The sequence below is a fragment of the Conger conger genome, chromosome 9, assembly GCF_963514075.1.
Source record: "Conger conger chromosome 9, fConCon1.1, whole genome shotgun sequence".
In the NCBI taxonomy this organism is placed as follows: Eukaryota; Metazoa; Chordata; class Actinopteri; order Anguilliformes; family Congridae; genus Conger; species Conger conger.
The window spans coordinates 32187292-32207412 of NC_083768.1; the positions used below are offsets into that span (position 1 = coordinate 32187292).

A 20121-nucleotide genomic window follows, 5' to 3' on the forward strand; every position below is an offset into this window, starting at 1 on the left:
ACGCTTACGAAAAAATAACTTCTGATATCCCAGCATCCTGTTGGCCTGTTTGACTGTTAACTGATACAGCCTTTTCATGAAGATGGGCACTAAGCAGTCATTAAAAAGCATCACATTTCAAATTTATCAGGGAATAAATAAATTACCATGATCAGCTATCAGCTAAGCGGAATTGCATCAGGTGGATACCACATTCTCTGATAAATGGCATTGTCCATATAATTAGCTAATATAATGCTAGCTAATATTAGGGCTGTGTATATCTATATTAGTGTTAAAAAATACAATAATGGAAGATTTTTTAATAAATCTTAAAATACAGTATTCATGAGTCAGTTAGTGCCTTCACCTGCATTATTCGATGCATGCATGTGTGAAACAAATTTTATTAAGTTTAAGTTTTTTTTTGTTTGTTTAATACAACCTTAACCATACAACCTTAAAAAAAACTTATAGGACTGTACATAGTAGACTTTCACCTTTTAAATTATATGAGAGGAATTCCTGTTTCAAGTCAGACAATGTGGGGGCTGAGTAAAGTACAAAATACACAGAAGATTACTTTATCCACTGTCGCACCTTTTGAAAACAACAAGACATTTTCATATATCTTAAAAGTAGTGCTCCCATTCTGAACACTCATTATACCACAGTATTGGACCACCAATCAAGTAAATAACATTTGCATTAAGGCTTACTGTACTTCATATCAGCTGTGCCCTACCCGCTGGTTTATATGTCTAGCAGCTGAAAATCCAGACAAGTGACCCGAGCTGAACTTTTTCTGTGATTGTCTTTTCTCACTTCTTGTCAAGTGAGTGAGATAAAATATTTTTCTTGGAGTTCATATTTTCAGCCTAAGATGTGCCCTGAAGTAGTGAATATCTACATTTAATCATGTGAATAATAGAACTTTACCTGTTTTGGAATGGCTAAGACATTTCTAAGCGTACGTACATGTATATGCTTTGAATTAATTGCTCTGATGTTTTTTGAATGAACTTGAATTAACAGTGCCTTTTCTTTTCGGAATGAGCAAAAGTACTGTTTAACATTTTCAAGTGTTTTCAAGTGGCAGTTAGGAGATTAAAATGAGATAAATGTCTAAATAAACTGAGAAATAGAATCGAGGTGAGATTTTGTATTTTTCACGGTGGGGTGGTTGGAATCGCTGTTAAAATCACTTCCTCCTGTTCCGTGGGGGTGCAGGTTCTCAGGCAGCTGCTTCACACCGCTGGCTGAAGAGCACCTCCACCACTTTGGGGTCAGCCAGTGTAGAGAGGTCACCCAGGTCCTTCTCATTCCGCGCAATCTGCCGCAGGATACGCCGCATAATCTTACCTGGAAAACGGACACCTGTCATTGGGCAAGCTGTCCACTAGTACAAGACGACTGCGGTCTGTTTACCTGACATGTTAATGCCAGAAGTGGCCATGATGGTAAGCACTGCTTTGTAATAGTAGTCATGCTTTTGAATAATTCTATGTGTTGCTATAATAAAGTACTATAAGGAAGAGTATTATGTTACGGAAATACTCTTTGAACATTTTCCTCTTTCTTTCTCAAAGAATAACAGTTACCTGAGCGAGTTTTTGGTAGTCCAGGGGCATTCTGAATGAAGTCAGGCGTGGCTATAGGTCCAATTTTTTCTCTTACTAGAAGGACAAAAGAAAGCAAGGCATCATATTACAGAAGTGAATCATGAACAAGCTTGTAGCGCAACTTTCCAATATTTCCTGTTCAAAGTACAATAACCGAACGATCGACTGAGAGTGCTTGACAGATTGTGATTGGCTGGTCTGAGAAGCATGTTGGTGTTGTGCTCTGTTGCCATGTTGACAGCACCGTACCTTGTCTCTTCAGCTCCTCGGACAGTGTGTGGCTGAACTCCCGGCCATCCTTCAGGGTGACGAAGCAGTACAGACACTCTCCTTTCACCGCGTGGGGCCGACTGACCACAGCCGCCTCGGCAACTGCCCCATGCTCTGTCAGCGCCCCCTCCACCTCCGCCGTGCTCAGCAAGTGGCCTTCAGCAACACAACTGAGAGTTTGTACCCTGTACAGGTGCTCCACAGCTATATAACTAAGAGTGCACTTAGTATAGGTACGCTCTAAGTTCTGTAACCTGTACCTGTGTCATGACGTTATAGTACTGAGAGTTTGTCCCCTGTACAGGTGCTCCATAGCTACAGAACTAAGAGTGCACTTAGTATAGGTACTCTCTAAGTTCTGTAACCTGTACCTGTGTCATGAAGCTATAGTACTGAGAGTTTGTCCCCTGTACAGGTGCTCGATAGCTATCAAAATAAGAGTTTGTATAGGTACTCTCTAACTTCTGTAACCTGTGTCATAAAGCTACAGTAGTGACTGTTTATCACCTATACAGGTCCCCTATAGCTACAGTACTGAGCATTTGTCTCCTGTATAGGGGCCCCATAGGCACCGATACTGAGAGTACTGAGAGTCTGTAACCTGTACTGGTGCCCTATAGCTACAGTACTGAGTGTTTGTCACCTATACAGGTGCCCTATGTATGTTACTTGTACAGGTGTCCTGTAGCTACAGTACTGTGTGCTGATCACCTGTACAGGTACCTTATAGCTACTGTACTGTTTGTCACATATACGGATGCCTATAACTACAGTACTGAGAGCATGTAACCTGTACAGTTTGCATGTGGCAATGAGGAAATATATTATGTCTCTGTCATTGCAGGTGGAAATCGCCTTCATCACCAAAATAATATTTTGACCAAAGGAGGAAGTTTGAATGACTTAACGTTTTAGGTCTGAGCTTCCCTACTCTCCAGAAAACAGATCACATAATAATAAGGAAGTCAGAGCATGCATAAATATTTCGTACAGCCTTGAGAGTGAGTCATACACATCTAATCTCTTCTGGCTACACCTTTCCCTCCCTAACTCACCACCATGATTAGCCTTATATATGCCATAGACTGTAATGGCACTTATGATATAGTTGTATAGATATTGTTTGTTTTTTTATATTAGCTATTGTATTGTTGTACTCTGGGTATTCCCGGTGGATGTCAGAACGGCAGAGTCTCTGACCTCCTTCAAGCGCAGACTGAAGACTCATCTCTTCAGGCTACACCTTTCCCTCCCTAACTCACCACCATGATTAGCCTTAGACTGTAATGGCACTTATGTATAGATTGTATAAATATTGTTACTTGTATAGATATTGTTGTTTTTTATCGGCTGTTGTATTGTTGTATTCAGGGTATTCTAGCTGCCAACTGTGGTATGCTAGTTTGGAAGTTGATTGTACTCTTCAAGGGTTCTGATTATCTGTATGTTTACACTAGGACTCGGAACTGTACTGTCCTCTCAGATCCTCTTAGCACTCATACTTGTGTTTGATTTGCACTTCATTGTACGTCGCTCTGGATAAGAGCGTCTGCTAAATGCCATGTAATGTAATGTAATGTAATGTATTCTAGCTGCCAACTGTGGTATGCTAGTTTGGAAGTTGACTGTACTCTTCAAGGGTTCTGATTATCTGTATGTTTACAATAGGACTCAGAACTGTACTGTCCTCTCAGGTCCTCTTCGCACTTGTACTTTGTGTTTGATCTGCACTTCCTTGTACGTCGCTCTGGATAAGAGTGTCTGCTAAATGCCTCGTAATGTAATGTCATGCTGTCAGAACCCCCCACCAGAGGGTGCTAGTTCCCAAAGTCGGCAGCTCCTTACCAGACACATTCAGCATGTCGTCGATCCTGCCAGTGATCCAGTAATACCCGTCCTTGTCTCGTCTACAGCCTGGGGGAAGACAGCATGTTATGAATCGACACACAAGATAAATATGTCCCTGTGATAGAACTGCTACTGATGGCGTACCGTCTCCAGTCACGTAAAACCCTGGGAACTTCTTGAAATAGGTGTTTTCAAATCGCTCCTGGTTTCCATACACCGTGCGCATTATGCCGGGCCATGGCTTGCGGAACACCTGCAGAGGCACAGAATGAGGTGGCCATCTTTGGTCATTCACAGTGCAGCCACAGAACGTGTGTGCAAACAAGAGGAATCGGTCCTGGAAGCAAATGTGCTTCCAGGAACCGTTTTGTGTTGCTGCTATTGAAGAGGTTTGTGAATGATGTGTGGATGATTTCAATGTTCACACTCACCAGGTAGCCCTCTGCCTCTCCTTCGAGCTCCTCTCCATGCTCGTTCAGAATGGTGGGCTGCACTCCGAAGAATGGCAGCGTCTGAAAGGGGAACCGGTGTCAGAAGTGGTACAGCAGCCTCCAGTATCCCATCAAACCCCCAGGCCACAGTCATTAAACTGGGCCCTGATCGTAAAATGATCCCAACACTGTATGCTAGAGAAGATGAGAATTTTAAACTTCTGCTTGCGCCAACCGAGTGGTCCTCAACTTACCGCCGAGCCGGGCTTCAGGGGTGTGGCAGCAGGCAGCGGGGTGAGCACATGACCCCCCTGTGTGTACGAAAAGGAAAAGGTGAGTGAAGGGTTCTGCTTCGTTCTCCTGGGAAAGAACCGTCTGTGAACAGGGCCGATAGAAATGTTTAAGATAGACCCATACACTGGTACCAAGCCAAATGGAGGAGCTAAGATTTTCAATGTGGCACCAGTGAGTGAATGCATCAGCCTGACCTAATCTCTGTCATTAACCCTGCATGTGGTGAGGATATAGGGTGAGATGTCATGGTTTCAGTGCAAAAAAAAACACTCCTTACTACATTTTCCCATGAAACCAGGAGTGGTAACATGTTTCTACAAGCTCTGGAGAAACGTGAAACCCTGTTACTGCTGGAAAAAAGGAAAAATGTTTGGTTGTCATTCTGTGAAAGGATGTTGACGTGATGTGAGATGGGGTGTTGATGAAGGGGAGCACATCGGGGGAGGGTCACGCACCGTCTCGGTCTGCCAGAAAGTGTCCACCACAGGACACCTCCTCTGCCCCACCACCTCATGGTACCAGTTCCAGGCCTCAGGGTTGATGGGCTCCCCCACGGTGCCCAGAACACGTAGACTCGACAGATCATACCTGTCACGGAACAGGGCACATGGGTGACCTACATGAGGCCGGCCCCTGAGGTGCAGGTTCAATCTAATCGCAGCACGCTTTAGACACCACTTCTTTAAACAGTGTTTTCCTCTTTCACTTGAGGCAATGACATAAAAGTTCAGAAAAGTACTCAGAGCTGACACTGTGGTTACAACAGACATCATTCCATTACTGTTTATGTTTATAGCCACCCCTCTTCCTGGGTCATCCTGCTGTCTCACTGGCCTTCTGTTCTGAAAGTACCTACACAAAACTTGCCTCTTACACTTACTATGGCACATTGCATTAAGTTGTTGTTGATGAAGGGTCCTGCAGTTTCCCGTGACTGTAAGTGATACTCACCGCTGGATTGGCTCCTTCCCATACTTCATTAGCAGGCGAATGGCCGTGGGCGCTGTGTAGAACTTGGTCACGCCGTATTTCTCGATGATCTCCCAGAACCGACCCACATGAGGGTGCAGCGGTACGCCCTCAAACTTCAAAATGCACACCACTCGTGTCAGAAATGGCATGGTGGCAGGTCATGTTCTTATAATGAATACCAAACATTTGACTGAGTGACCCCCACAGCAGGTTGATATGATCCTTCTGAGTAAGACATACTTTTTGCTATTTTTAACCAGAAAATGTAAAGTTTTACTCACAAGAACACTAGTGGCACCATTGGCAAGCGGCCCATAAGTGATGTAGGAGTGTCCAGTGATCCAGCCAATGTCCGCAGTGCACCAGTACACATCACCGAGGTGATAATCAAACACGTACTTGAACGTCAGAGCGGTATACAGCATGTATCCCGCTGTTGTGTGGAGAACTCCCTGTGTGTGAGTCAAGGGGAGGCAGATACTTACTGTATATAACAGAGATTTGCTGCAATTAACATTCAGGAGGCTTACAACAATGAGCCACCTGCCAAGTACTGAGGCCGATATCAGCATCTATGCTTAGTGGATGGAGGGAAAAATTGAAATCACATTCTAGCTTTTTGAGATCAGTGAACCGAAATAACGGTCTAATTGTTTGAGATCAGTGAACTGGGATAACAGTCTAGCTGTCTGAAATCACTGAACCTGAAGTAAGATTCAAGCTGTTTTATCTGGCTGAGATTAGTGTAAAGAGGACACATTGAACATCTCAGTCTTTTAAGTGAATTCCATTTGTTAATGAATGCCATCGGTTTTGACTGACTAGACGGATTAAAAAAGACATAAGGTGCTTAACAGAATCTGAATATCTCTGATCTTGGGCACAATCCCACATTAGGATAATGGCCTTCTCCTATGGTGGCTCCAAGTACGAGGTTGCTGCCAATCAAGGTGCCATATACTGTAAAGAGCTGAATCCAGCCAGCCTTGCTGCTCAATTCCACTAATGCAGTCAGCACTAGGGAGGAAAACCAAACCCTCTGGTTAAGGAAGTGATTATTAGCATGTGATTTATCTGGAATGGAAACAAGCTGACATTGTTCTCGCAGATCAGAGCAGCTCTAGCCCACAGGACCCGAGAAGAGGGCTGTGCTGTTTGGAGCCTCCGACCGAGAGTCCGGAGGAGGACACCTCACAGCCCACGCCCTGCTGTTGGGCCCAGGGGCTGGGTGTAGAGTGTGCCTGTAAGGGGCAAGGCTTGCCTTGGGCTTCCCGGTGGAGCCGCTGGTGTAGAGGATGAAGAGCGGGTCCTCAGCATCCACCCACTCTGGCTCACACTCGTCAGGGGCCGTCTCCATCAAATCATCCCACCACACATCACAGTCCGCGTTCCAGGGGGTCTGAAGGGGAAGCACTGCACCATAAAACTCACACTAATCTTCATCTCCGCCACCATCACTGCCATCTCTACAGGGTGCAGTGAGTTTGAACCTATGGCCTTGTTCTTGCAAGTTGTTTTAATGTAGCTTGGCAAAGACTTCTAAACAACAAATAAATCTGGATCATTACCCATAATTAGAACATGATCAACACTGCCTGAAGTCAATGGAATATTTCCAGCAGGCGTTTCTGTAAATCCAACCTACTTTAATGGCATATTCCAGGAAGGAAAAGCAACAGGTTCCTCCACAGATTGTATTGCATGTCCATGACTGAACTGCTTTGTTTTGAGGTATGCAGAGTTGTCCCTATTTTGCATTAGTAATACATGAGATGCATATCATATTAGTATTTAGGATTGCACAAGCCCTGTTCCCAGGAAACAGTCATTGGACACCACCTATCCACACCCAGCAATGGGTGCATGAACAACAGACCTGGCTGGGTTTCTAAATCTGTCTGACCCCGGAGATGCGTCACTGATTCCTGTACAGGTCACCACAGACCCCTCTGTGTACTGGAAACAGTCACATGAGAATTAAACACTGCTGTAATGGTACTATATGGCATGTAACACCAGATAAAGTATAAAGGGGCTGATCTAATGAAATGTCCAGACAGTACACCTATTATTTGGGTTATGAGTTTTTGTTCTTCAAGAAAAGTACATTTCCAGGTTATCCCAGAGGGGGATATTTGTGGAATGTGTCCAAAGGAGGCTTGTTCGGGTGAGCCACCAGATCATGGTACTGACAACAGATCATGGTGACTACAGCTTGTTGACTTCATGAATACAGCCTTTTAAAATGTATTCATGCAAGGTATTGAAGCTGGTATTGATGTTCCAGTGTAGAAATCTTGACATAGGTTCAGTGTATTCAAAGTGCATTTGGTCCTGGACAACGAATAGTAGTACGAGATGAACCTTCAGGGCTCAGTGGCATTGATGATGATATTTTAAAAATTGAACCAAAAAATATTTTGTGTAAATGCCGCTTGAAGTGAAGCCAAGTGCTGCAGTTTGAGAAGACACTAACTAGCATACTGTGTGCTATCAGATTGTATCTGTATCATTGATTCCACAAGCTTTTGAAACCGAAAAGGCTAAAGCAGAAAGCACAAAATTCTGATAAGGTGGGCAGTACACAGCCATTCTGGACAATACCGTGCTTCCATTTGGTTACACTTTGGACAAACACAGCAGAGGTGACAGTGACAGAGGAACTGTGGAGTTCCAAACTGAACTTGAGCTAAATTAATCTTCCACTGCAAATACAAGCTTGTGCAGTCCTGATGTTTTGTGCATAGCAGCACCGTAATCTTAAGCAGCTTTTTAAGTGTGTGTTATATGCTCAAAACATATGGAAGTTGTTTTATGGTCACATTTCTTTAAATGACAAGATTTTTAAAAATGCAGAGCATCATTAAATTCACTTGAAATTAAATATGAAAAAATGGTTGTTTACAAAAGGCTTGTGGATGGGTCTCTGCTAAGGTATGTGATGCCAGCCAACATCTGTTAAGAACACGTCACTAGACTTGCTTTGTAAACAACGTCTGTTTAAGTCTGCTGAGACACCCTATTTTCAAGCATGTGTTATGGCAGATTAGAGATCCAACACCATCTTTAGTGTGCTTATGTACATATTCACATGCCCAGCAGATGCTGTCCATGGCAATGTACACAGATAACAGCTTTATTGCTTGTGTACTTAAATGAATATCATGGACTACAGTAAATTAGTTTGAGATTCAAGTGTGGCATTGCTTAAGACAACAACAATTCCAGGCCCAGGATGCCTTCGACCCTCTGGTCACAAATCAAACTCTATCACCAGCACGCAATCCTCCGGTCTGCGCGTACCTGCAGTTTGTTGCATGCACTGCCCTTTCTTATCCTCAGAGCATGGTGTCTCACGACAATGCATTTCTTCACAGAAAAGTTTGCTCTGCACAAAAGGAAAAATGGTCAATTTAAACCGGTCAACACTAACTTATGCATAGAGCTAAAGATTACATTTTGTCTTCCTGAAAATTGACCTTTTAATGGAAAACTGTTGAAGTGGACAAACAAGCTGCAACAGCTGAACCATCAGTGGAGAAAAGAGAGATCTATTCTGTGTCATTAGATGGTTATCATGTCAATTGCTCATGATATCACATATACCAATTGTCTCTCAAAGCTTGTTCAGCATGCATGTCACAACTTGTGTAACATTTGCATAATGTTTGCATAATGTTTGCGCAATGTTTGATTTCACACCCTGAATATAAGCCAAGTGAATGGGCAAATCAGTCTCATCAGCGTCTCCCCAGTAACCCCCCACCCTCAGGCAGTGATACAGGCAGATAAGGACTGGGCCATTCCTGTGTAGCGTGTTTGGATGGCTTGCAGCGGATCTTTGGCAAACAGACTCCTGCCATAAAGGAGCCAGTGATTAGTGGCACCCACCTGTCCTTGCAGCGCACCAGTGCTTCATCTGCGATTTGCTTCAGGTTGATCAGCTTCTCGCCTCGGTAAACGCCATCTGCACAGAGGGACAGAGATGGGACACAGTGTGGGGTGAGGTGAAGCGAAGGGGACTGGTACCATGAGAACAAGGGAGGCATGGAAGTGATGTGTACACACACAAAGATACACACACTTTAAATGCATTGTTTTAATGGGGACCCCCGTGTAGTGTAGTATTTAGAAAATGTGGCAATAAACTAGTTAACTGAATTCTCATTGAGGCATTGAATATACATTATATTTTGTCTGCTAAGCAAGCAAATAAAGCAGTGTTAATAGCAGAAACCAAACACTGACAACCCCTAACAAACCATTGAGGTTACATCTGTTAGTGACCATTTTTGGAAATTGTAATACCAACAACAGGAGTTGAGATGGTAAGGTTAGTGTTGCCACTGGTTACCTGCAGTCACAAGAAAGGGGCACTGTGCATCCAGGATTCGTTCACAAAGAGACTCCGAGGAGAAGCCTGCAAACTGAACACATTGGGACATGCAGTCACAGAAAGGGGTGATGATACTATATCTGAGTCCGGCTCTTATAGATACATATAATATATGTATCTATACATACAGATACATATCTCCGGCCAGTTCAAACCAATCTTGGCCTTACTAGGATCCATTTGCCAAGCTCTGGCCCAGTCTAGTCTTGGGCTGGAACCAATAGCAGCAACAGACTGCAATGTTTTTACTGAACTGCTCTGATGCTCAAGAGTATTCTTCATTTGGAGCATGGATCAGAGTGGGTATACAGTAAACTATTAACTAAAGGCACAAAACATATAGATATGCTCATTTCTCTGAGGCCTAAGTGAAGAGGTGATTCACCCTGTACTGTATGTGGAAATAATGGTCCCCCTGATAGTAATTCTAGCCAAAGCAATAGCCTTTCTTTAGACCAGTGAATCCGGACCATGCCAGTGCTGGACTGTGCCCAGCATGTCTGACATGATTGGCTGCAGCATCAGCAAGGGAGGGAGATTTTGATTGCTGGGAATCTCCCTGCCTAATAATGTCTTACAGTGGTGGCTGCAGGACACAACACCCACATGGGTCAGACTAAAGCATCTTTTTGGCTAGGGTGTCTATGGCAGCCCCAAGAACCGTGTGGTAAAAAGTTTTAAAATTTGGCACACTGATTGGGGACAGTCCCATGATTCCTTTCACCTCAAGTGCTCTAGCGCCACCAATGGGTCAAAGTTGGAGGTATGTTTATGCATGTAAATTTGAGCCGTATGCCCAATTTTCTAAAATGATGTACCGTTTGATTCCTTGGATCAAGCCAACTTCAATGCACCCATTAAACCCGTATTGCATTTTCCATGATATTGGATTTTCTGAAAAAGTTTTCTAATTTTTCACGGGCCACACATTCTTCACAAATTTTTTTTTTGATTATTGAAAGCATTCGTCTGTTACAGTCCATCAAATTCAAATCTGCCAAACAGGGCATGAGCTCATATTTCAGTTACACCCAATCTTTGATCAATTGACATAAAACTTGCAATAAGCGCCTACAGCCACACTTTTAACATGATCCGGTCATGTTGCCATGGTGACCCTGACCTGCTGGACTACTTGGTCAGGTTTAATTGCCCATTCCTCTTTTTTTAACGTATTTATGCATTTTACTTTTGAAATACAGAGCACATGGAAACTCTCATTCTGACATGTAATACACAGATGCCTGCAGAATGGCAGACAATGGCCCAGGGAGGAATGGGGTCACTTAAATAGACCTTAAAATAGACTGGTTTGTTTAATATAAATTGACCTTGGAAGCACCCTGGGGAGTATTTAGTACTGTAACTCTACACCACCCCTGGGGGGAAGCACAAGGAATAAATAGCTTTGGCCTCAATTAAATTTGGGTTACTGCATGAAGATAACCACAATATATTTGATTATGTAAAGGGTATCTATACAGTTGATTATAGTATAAACGGTATGCCTTGTTTTTGTTGAGGCTATCCACCAATTTGTTGTTTTTTCTCATAGAACCATATTGATTAAATTTCCATAGGTGCTCATTGTATTGACTTTCACAGATTTAAACTTACTGATAATGTAGTAGCACATGTAGTTTGAGTAGCAGGCAGACCAAAACAAATTCAGTGGGTATGATTATTGCAAACTTCTGTTGTCTATGTAAGATCAAGGGTACAAAGTCAAACCAGGTCTGTAAAAAGCATGTGTAATTTGAGTCTTTCCTAAGTGTTGACCCAGTGACCAGCTGGAATGTATTGTGAGAGATGGGTTCTTACCACAATGGAGTGGACAGCTCCTATTCGAGCGCAGGCTAACATTGCATACACAAGCTCTGGAATCATGGGAAGGTAGATGGCAACCCTGTCTCCTTTTCTGACACCTTCAACACAGCAAGAGAAGGACATGTTAGTTCATGTTGGACTTATGAACTCATTTTGTCTGAAGATGGAGTTGAAGGGTTGTTCACTTCTATAGTTCTATAGTCTTGTTTCCAACGGTGGTTACTAGTTTATAAAAATGTCTTCTTTCACAGTTAAGTATAAAGTACAACTTCTGGTACTTTGAAAAACATCTCTTGTCTACCCTAATGTGGGTTTTCTCTTTCTGGTAAATGTTTGCACACTATTGCAGCCCTTATGTTTGTCCATATTTTCCTTTGCTGTTATTAATACAGTGAGGAAACGGGATGTACTTGTTTGCTCTGGGGTGAAACCTTAAACAATCTGTAACTAATGGCAAATAGAACAGTGAAGACTTTGAGAGAAAACAGAAATAACACTGCCACAGTTCCATGCGATCACTACAGAGGAAGAGCAAGGTCCTTACCCATCTGCTTCAGGACGTTGGCACAGCGACACACCTGTGTCAACAGCTGACTGTACGTGATGGAAACCTGGTGATCAGGGGAGTTCCCCTCCCTGCAGAAAGAACAGACACAAAATAATTCATAATGTCAGCTATACACTTGATTTAGTGATTTAGGGCTGAAAATAACCATGGCCCACTGACTCTGAAGTGCAGCTGAAGTGCTACTATCATATCAGCACACCACAAAACTTGACAGTCACACCCTAGCAACCGGTTACATTACACTAGTACACTACAATAACTTAGGAGACACTCATGACACTTGAAAACCCACTCATTTATGTTCTCATTTCTTCTTCCTGTGTGAGCACTGTGCATTAGCCATTTAGCTCAATATAGAAATAGGCTTAATAATGCACTGCATAGCACCCTGGTTCTGATGTGTCCAAATTAAGGTGGGATTCCAGTCGGGACTTTGGTTTGCCAGTAATGCCCAGCATTGCTCAAGCCCAAAGCCACAGCCAGAATGTCAAACTCTATGTGGCAGAGTGCCTGTAGGTAGTCTGATTGCAGGCTGACCTCTGATGGCAGTGCCAATTGGCATCATGTTGCTTAAAGAGCAATAGTAAGTTATTTTTTATGGCAGGGTGCTAACATTAACCGAATTGTTCACAGAGCATTAGGCAGGACACACACTGTGCCATTAATATCTTAATAAATATTTGAATGTAATTGCCAATGTAATGTATCATGTATCAGCTGATTACTGTTTGTGTGACCCATTATTCATGATTTTATAATTGGTCCATTTTAATGTGGTCCATATTATAACATATACGTATGATAAGAATATTCTCTGCATTTTAATGTGAATATGACTGGCCATTGAATATTTACAGGAAGGTCTGTATGCCTCAGTCTGTTGATCTTTGCATCTGGCTTTTTGTTCAGGTGTGGGAGGAGAAAGCAAGACAAGCAGCTTGCGCAAACTCTCCGCAATGACCTCATATCCTGGTCAGGTTTCTAGGTCACATACAGCAGACACACTGAATACTGTATCAGTACCTAACCAATGCCTCTGGGTCTGACCTGCAGAAGAGACACTGGGAGAGACGCTCAATTCCTATCTAAATCAATTCAGCCAATCAGATGCAAGTGCAGTCTATGTGAGATTTCGTTAGCTTCACTCAAATTTTTGTGCAAACCATAATGAACATTTGCCATATTGGTTAGCATATAAAAAGAATTCCAAAGTGAAACAAAACAAAGAAATCTCACCTTGATTGCACTTGCATCTAATTGGCTGCTGCATGTCAAGCCCAAAGGCATTGTGACAATGCAGAAGTTAGTGCAAGTGAAGACTAACTCAATCAAACAGGTTGACAAGGTATGTAGTTTCAAACTGCAAGCTGAGTTCCAGCATTATTGACCTAAAGATTCAATCACCAGAACTCTGTAGTGCTAACAGTTTCAACAGTTTTGTGCATAAAAAGGACAAAAAAGGTAAAACAAATTGAATAGTGATGAGAACACACTCCTTGGACAAGGACATACTATTGAGCTCTGAATCTCCATTTTCATATTGAGCATATTGTCTATTCTCTAGTGTCACCATCTTCCCGCATTTACATTCCACAGTAGAGTGCATATGGAATGCACAGCATAGAATGCAAATGTTATCAGGTAATATTCTAAAATGTGGATGTGACATCTTCCAAAGAAATAATTTTAAGAATGATGAAATTACTAAATTGATCCAGCAATTCACATATAAAAAGATGTTTGCTAATGCTAAATCAGTGGGTGGAACACAATATGGTATGTGCATAAAAGGGTCTGAATAAAACCCAAACTGTTACCTTCATATACTGTGTACAGTAGCACCACATTAACAAAAGTGCTATTCACAGTGGACTCTGAGCTGGAGAGAAATGGGTGCAATGGGAGAGAAAGAATGGAATGGCTGCCACAACAGAAATTGTCCCAGTAGCAGTTTGACAACATTTTCCACAGTGCTAAAAACAAGATGATCATGTACTTGTCTACGCATGTTGCATGTAATTCCAACATATAGGCTATGTGTAGTACTGTCATGTACTGTCATACTACAGTAGCAGTGTGCTAAAGTATGTCCAGATACTATGGTTGTAATGATAACATTAAATATCACAGTAAGTGTGTGACAGCAGATTCTGCAGTAACGGTGAGCTGCACTGTTCAGCATGAGAGTGATATGAGCTGTAAGCAGGGCCACGATAGTGCACATGTTATTGAGATGTTTGGTTTACCAGTAGAAAGCCACTCTGTCTCCCAGATTCTTGTCGTGAACATTTCGGTCAAGGACATTGTAGCACATGTTGGTTTTGGCACCCTCCATGAACTTAATGTAAATGTTGCCTTTGGTGACATCAAAATTATACTTCAGGATCTCTCCTGTTGGTGGGCTCTTCCAAAAGAAGCCCTTGGCAACCTCTGTCCAGAATGCTGTGAGACAAGAAGATGAACATGAAGTTTTTAAAAGGCCACTGAGCAGGGATAACCAGTTATATCGCATGAACACAACTTCCAGCTCAAGAATGCTGCCAAGCCATAGGAACAAAAACTCATTTTCTTTTGTCTTTAATGACATTAGCTACGGCAATAATTTGTTATGCGATAATGTGCATAGAAGTGCCTCTTTAGATATGCCATAGCTATGATATTGCAATCTTCCCCTTTAAATGCAGGCATCCCTGAGCATTGCATCGCTTCCTGGTGATTTTGAAAATAAGAGCATGCATTCCAAGCATTATCTTTTACAGACACAGTGCTTTAACTACACTGGCCCAGTTACAAAACTTATCTCGTAAACCAGTGTTCATTACTTACTAAATACAAATAGTAAAATAGTTATGTGTATGTATGCAACTATGAATTAAAGTTAATTTCAGAAAAATATCAAATTAAGCAAGGCATTGTTAAAATTATCAAATACAATAAAAGTGCTCTGTTTCTATCTCTTGCTGTATGTGTCTGAGTGTGCAGCTGCCATATACTCAGACACACATTTTTGTGTGCGATTTCATACCTTCTGGTTCTTCTGTTGACTTCTTGTAATTCGTAAGGTAAGTACTGAAGTCGGGGATGTGTGCTTCCAGTTGCAGATCTTCTGGAGGCTGAAATAATGGCTCCTCTTCCATGGGCTCAGATCCCGGGACTACCATTTTTGACAGATGTAGCGATTTGTATGGGAGTTAAACGGGGAAATCCAGAGTACTACCACTCACTCCACTGCGTCGAGGCTTTGACACAATCAGAGAGATTATACAGCAGCGTCGTTTATTGTGCGTCCCTGTGCAGCAAGCACCTATCCTTTTCCCGAATTGGTGCCAGTTTCACAGTCTGCTTAGTGTCAAGGCGACCAATCAAATCGCCCATTGAGGCACTCCCACATTTTCATTGGCCAAGAGCACACTCGTCTGTTCATCAGAGCAGTGGGTGGGACATTACATGTGGATTTCGCAAATAACGCGTCTACATAAGAAAGAATGTAGGCTACATCATGACAATGGAAAAAATACGTTGTTATTGCTTGGCTTGCCTTGCCCTTCTGTTTTGCCCTTAGGATGGAAAAGACGCCAACTGTCAGCAGCCTACTGTAAACTATCACAAAGAATGCATTCTGAAAGATACAACTGAACCATATACCAACGGGGAATAAAAAACAAGTAAACATTTTGCCGTTTTAATGTACATTTATGGTTAAACTTATAACTTATCATGGTACGTACAACACAGATCTCTCCGTCGTGCTGAACATTTCACTAGAAATGATCCGTATTCGTGTCTACAGGAAGCATTGTAGGCTATGGAAATCTCGGAAAACGCAAAACGAGTCTGATCGTTCTCATCTCGGAAGTAACCCAGCGAATGTTAAGTAAATATGGGATCGCCAGCTTTAAACAGTGTGAAGTAACAGTTCTAACTAAATAAAGCATTGACACACAGTGTTTGTATAACCCATTATGAAGATAAGCGCAAGATATTAACTCCAGTCGCATATTTATGATTTGGGGGGAAATCAGTAACCATAACCTTTATGTACCTTTTAGTGAATAAATAAAAAATAAATATAATAACAAATGATACACAAGAATACAAAATAGAATATATTTTCTGACTTGGCCAGTATATATTTGCACCGACTTGCAGCCCATTTTATATCGGTGAGCATCTAAATACATTCTCTAAATTGTATTATTCAGTCCGCTTATAAATAAGGAGCCAGCCTGCTTTTGAATAATAAATAGCATGTAAAGTTATGGAATGTGTTTGACTTGTTGATGGAGGTTGGGTATTAGACAAAAACTTAAATCAATGGACCTCAATGAATATATTGGTATACAAGAAGATATTATTGTGGGTTTTTTTTTACTTATGTTTTATGATCTTCTTGACCTGTAGCTGTCTGAGGATAGCAGCAAGGAGAGGGAGTTTGGGACAGAGAGTTAGGAGAGGGTGAATTGCAAACACTTTTTTTCAGGATAACACACAAACACAATGCATAAACATTGGGAATAGCTGTCAGGAATGTCCTAAAAAAAAGAAAGAAACCGCTGGCCTACTGAGCAACAGACATCAAACAGGTTGACTGAGAAAAACAACAGCAGTTGATGACAGAAACATTGTGAGAGCTGTAAAGAAAACCCCCAAAACATCAGTCAATGACATCACTAACAATCTCCACAGGGCAGGGGTAAAGGTATCTCAATCGACCTTTCGAAGAAGACTTAGAGAGCAGCTATAGACGCTGTTCCACAAGGTGCAAACCACTCATCAGTAGTAAGAATCTGATTACAATGTATGGAGATGAGCTACAAAAGTTGTATGGACTGATGAGTCCAAGATGAACCTCTACCTAAGCGATGGAAAGGCCAAAGTGTGGAGAAAGAAGGGATCTGATCCAAAGCCTCATGATCCAAAACATACAAGCTCATCTGTGAAGTACGGTGGAGGAAGTGCCATGGCTTGGGCTTGCATGGCTGCTTCTGGAATGGGCTCACTAACCATTATTGATTATATAACTCATGATGGTAGCAAGGATGAATTCAGAAGTCTACAAAAACATTCTGTCTGCCAATTTATGGAGAGATGCATCCAAACTAGGAGGAACCCCAAATTGGGAGGAACTTCATCATGCAGCAAGACAATGACCCAAAACACACTACCAAGACAACAAAGGACTTCATTGGGGAGAAAAAGTAAAGGTTTTAGATTGGCCAAGTCAAGCACCAGACCTTAATCCAATTGAGCATGCATTTCACACCCTGAAGAGGAGATTGAAGGGGAAAACTCCCAAACAAACAACAACTGAAAGAGGCTGCCGTAAAAGCATCACAAAAGAAGAATTCAACGGTTTGGTGATGTCAATGGTTCGCAGGCTTATTGGGATATGCTACCAAATATTAAGTGTTATTTACTTTCATTTACTTAAATACTCTCTGTTTCAATACCTTTGCTCACCTAAAAATTGGGCGGTCTGATACAAAACGTGCTATGTTCCAAGTAGTTTAACACATCTAGGTGTAAATACCAGCTGAAAGCTGAAATTCTAAACTCTTGTCTGTTGTATACACATTTTATGCATAAAAGTTTTGGGGACCAAAAGTAATTGGAGAATTGGCTGCTCAGCGGTTTCTTCGCCAGCTGTGTGTTGTTGTGTCATTAGTTCATGCACAAGAAAGCTAACAAAAGGTCTTCTTTATTCATGCGTATAAACCTGCTTAGTTTGTGTGCATTTTTTACATTTTGGCTTATCATTTTTTTTGCAAATGTTCTGAATAGCAATATTTTTGTTTGGAATGAAAACCATGTTCTATAGTTCATGAAAGAATATTGAAAGTTACATTTTATACAAACGCATACCCATAAACTATGAAACTGTAAATTTGACATCATCTCTATTTTTCCCAGAGCTGTATTTGGATTGAAAATCAACAGTGCTTGCCTAAAACATCCAAATTGTATGTATGGGCAACACAACACACTCTTATTTTATTTATATACTTTTTGGAGATATATATGCATTGCCCATTAATCAAGCAGATCAGTGTAAACAATTGTTTAATCCAGTGATGTTGGAAAGTAACGCTCTTTTGAGCCAGGCAGTGATTTAGTGCAAGAAAACACACACAACATGACTATACACAAGGGGGCAGTGTCTACTGGTGCTGAAATGAAAAGACCAGATTAGTCTGTGTATGATTTTAAGTGGATCTGATCCACTCAAGTCTCAAACACTGGCAAATCAATCATGCCTACTTCCTGGATAACGTTGGCCAACTTATATGGACAACAGTGGTGATAAAGTGATTGAAAATTATTCCAACCAATGAGACTTCAGCAGTACAATAGCCTGTGGCTAGGCCTCTGGAAGCTGAACTATCAGGCCCACTACTGATTGGCAGACTGACAGATTTATGGAAGCAAGACACTGGCATCACATTGTGCATATGCATAGCCTACATATCAGAAGACAAAGAGTGAGAAGGGGTATTTAAAGGAATCCAGTTCTTGCATCATTATTCAGATTACCTCCCCTGAATCCACAGTGTGTTCCTGTCATTTTTATGGCCATACCTGGAAATAAATTTACCTTCTGCTTCATCTGTGCATGTTGCAGGTTGAGCATTTTCCCCTCAGATATAGCTTAGATCTTACACAGCATATATTTCTATTCTTGCTAAGAGATTTTGGAAATATCGCCATTTCATTTTCTGTGCTCATGGAATTTAATGTTTTGTGCTTAATGTAACTCTAGTTGGCTTTGACAACATGGAAATATTCCAACCATATCTTGTATAACTTTTTTTTTGATGGCCTGTAATACTTGTGATATAGCCTACTATGTGGGTTTATGGGCTCTTGAATTTGTGGGAATAGGACCTTGATGTGGTCTGCTATCGTTGAACGGGGTCCGCTATCGATTCGGCAGAGCACAGACAAGCAGTTGATGTCAGCCACCACTTTTTAGCAACAGTTCCGTAACAGGATGAGCCACCCAGCAGCCTTAAGTACTTAAATGTATTACTTAAGTATGGACACTGTGGAAATTTATCCAAACTACAGCCTAGGAGGAACTCCAGAAATATGCATTCGTTTGCATTAACTCAAGACTTCTTTTGGGAAAGATGATGACAACTCAAGAAATATACACTCACTTTATTAGGAACATTTTCACTTTATTACACCTACTTATTTGTGCGATAATCTAATCAGCCAATTGTGTGGCAGCAGTGCAATGCATACAATCATATCGATACGGGTCAGTAGCTTCAGTTAATGTTCACATCAACCATCAGAATGGGGAAAAAATGTAATCTAAGTGACTTTGACTGTGGAATGATTGTTGGTGGCAGACAGCAGTATCTCAGAAACTGCTGATCTCCATGTAAACTGTGTTTTTCACATCCCTAACCCCATCTTTTCTCCAAGCTCTAATACATCTCTACTCCAACCAGCTATAATCCACATTGACTCCAACGTGCTAATACATCTCTACTTAAACCCCCCAATACATCTACAGTGCCCCCCATAATGTGTGTGACAAAGACACACATATTATGACACACACATTATTTATTTATTTGCATCTGTTCTCTGTAATTTCAGATTTGTAATATTTGGTTTCACTATGTAGAAATTGCATAATTGGGACACAGCAATGGTATGTACATTAAAGTAATCATTTTTAGTATTTTGTTGCATATCAGTTGCATTACATGTCTTCCTGTTGTCTATCACCTATCAACATCATCAGAGTCTGGATATCTCATTTTGAGGTTGTCCTACAAGCAATACTAAAACTCTTAGCATTTGAATGGATGTCTATGGGAATTGGGGGGTGGGACTAGACTCACCTGTAAATTATACAGTATGGAACACATTGTTGGCTAAAAGGCCATCAAGGGTCCAACG

General features: G+C 41.5%; 1 protein-coding gene across 1 annotated transcript; it reads right to left on the reverse strand.

Moving 5' to 3' along the window:
* Positions 1 to 336: 336 nt before the first annotated feature.
* On the reverse strand, positions 337 to 15510 carry acss2l (acyl-CoA synthetase short chain family member 2 like). The gene is made up of 18 exons (XM_061254860.1): positions 15233 to 15510; positions 14454 to 14649; positions 12184 to 12275; positions 11634 to 11737; positions 9771 to 9843; positions 9308 to 9383; positions 8720 to 8804; positions 6678 to 6815; positions 5698 to 5868; positions 5396 to 5529; positions 4900 to 5032; positions 4405 to 4461; positions 4151 to 4231; positions 3864 to 3972; positions 3717 to 3785; positions 1851 to 2027; positions 1581 to 1655; positions 337 to 1341 (listed from the first exon to the last, which is right to left on the reverse strand). The coding sequence occupies exons 1-18, from the start codon at positions 15366 to 15368 to the stop codon at positions 1214 to 1216; spliced, it is 2034 nt and encodes a 677-aa protein (XP_061110844.1). The 5' UTR covers positions 15369 to 15510; the 3' UTR covers positions 337 to 1213.
* Between the last annotated feature and the right edge of the window lie 4611 nt (positions 15511 to 20121).

Bases quoted from the DNA above. Each gene is read 5' to 3' on its own strand.
- acss2l (XM_061254860.1), bottom strand. From the start codon at position 15,368: ATGGTAGTCCCGGGATCTGAGCCCATGGAAGAGGAGCCATTATTTCAG. The intron at 9,384-9,770 runs GTAACCAGTGGC...CCCTCTGTGCAG, and splicing joins CCCCTTTCTTGTGACTGCAG to ATGGCGTTTACCGAGGCGAG. The intron at 6,816-8,719 runs GTACGCGCAGAC...CTTCCCCTTCAG, and splicing joins GTGCATGCAACAAACTGCAG to ACCCCCTGGAACGCGGACTG.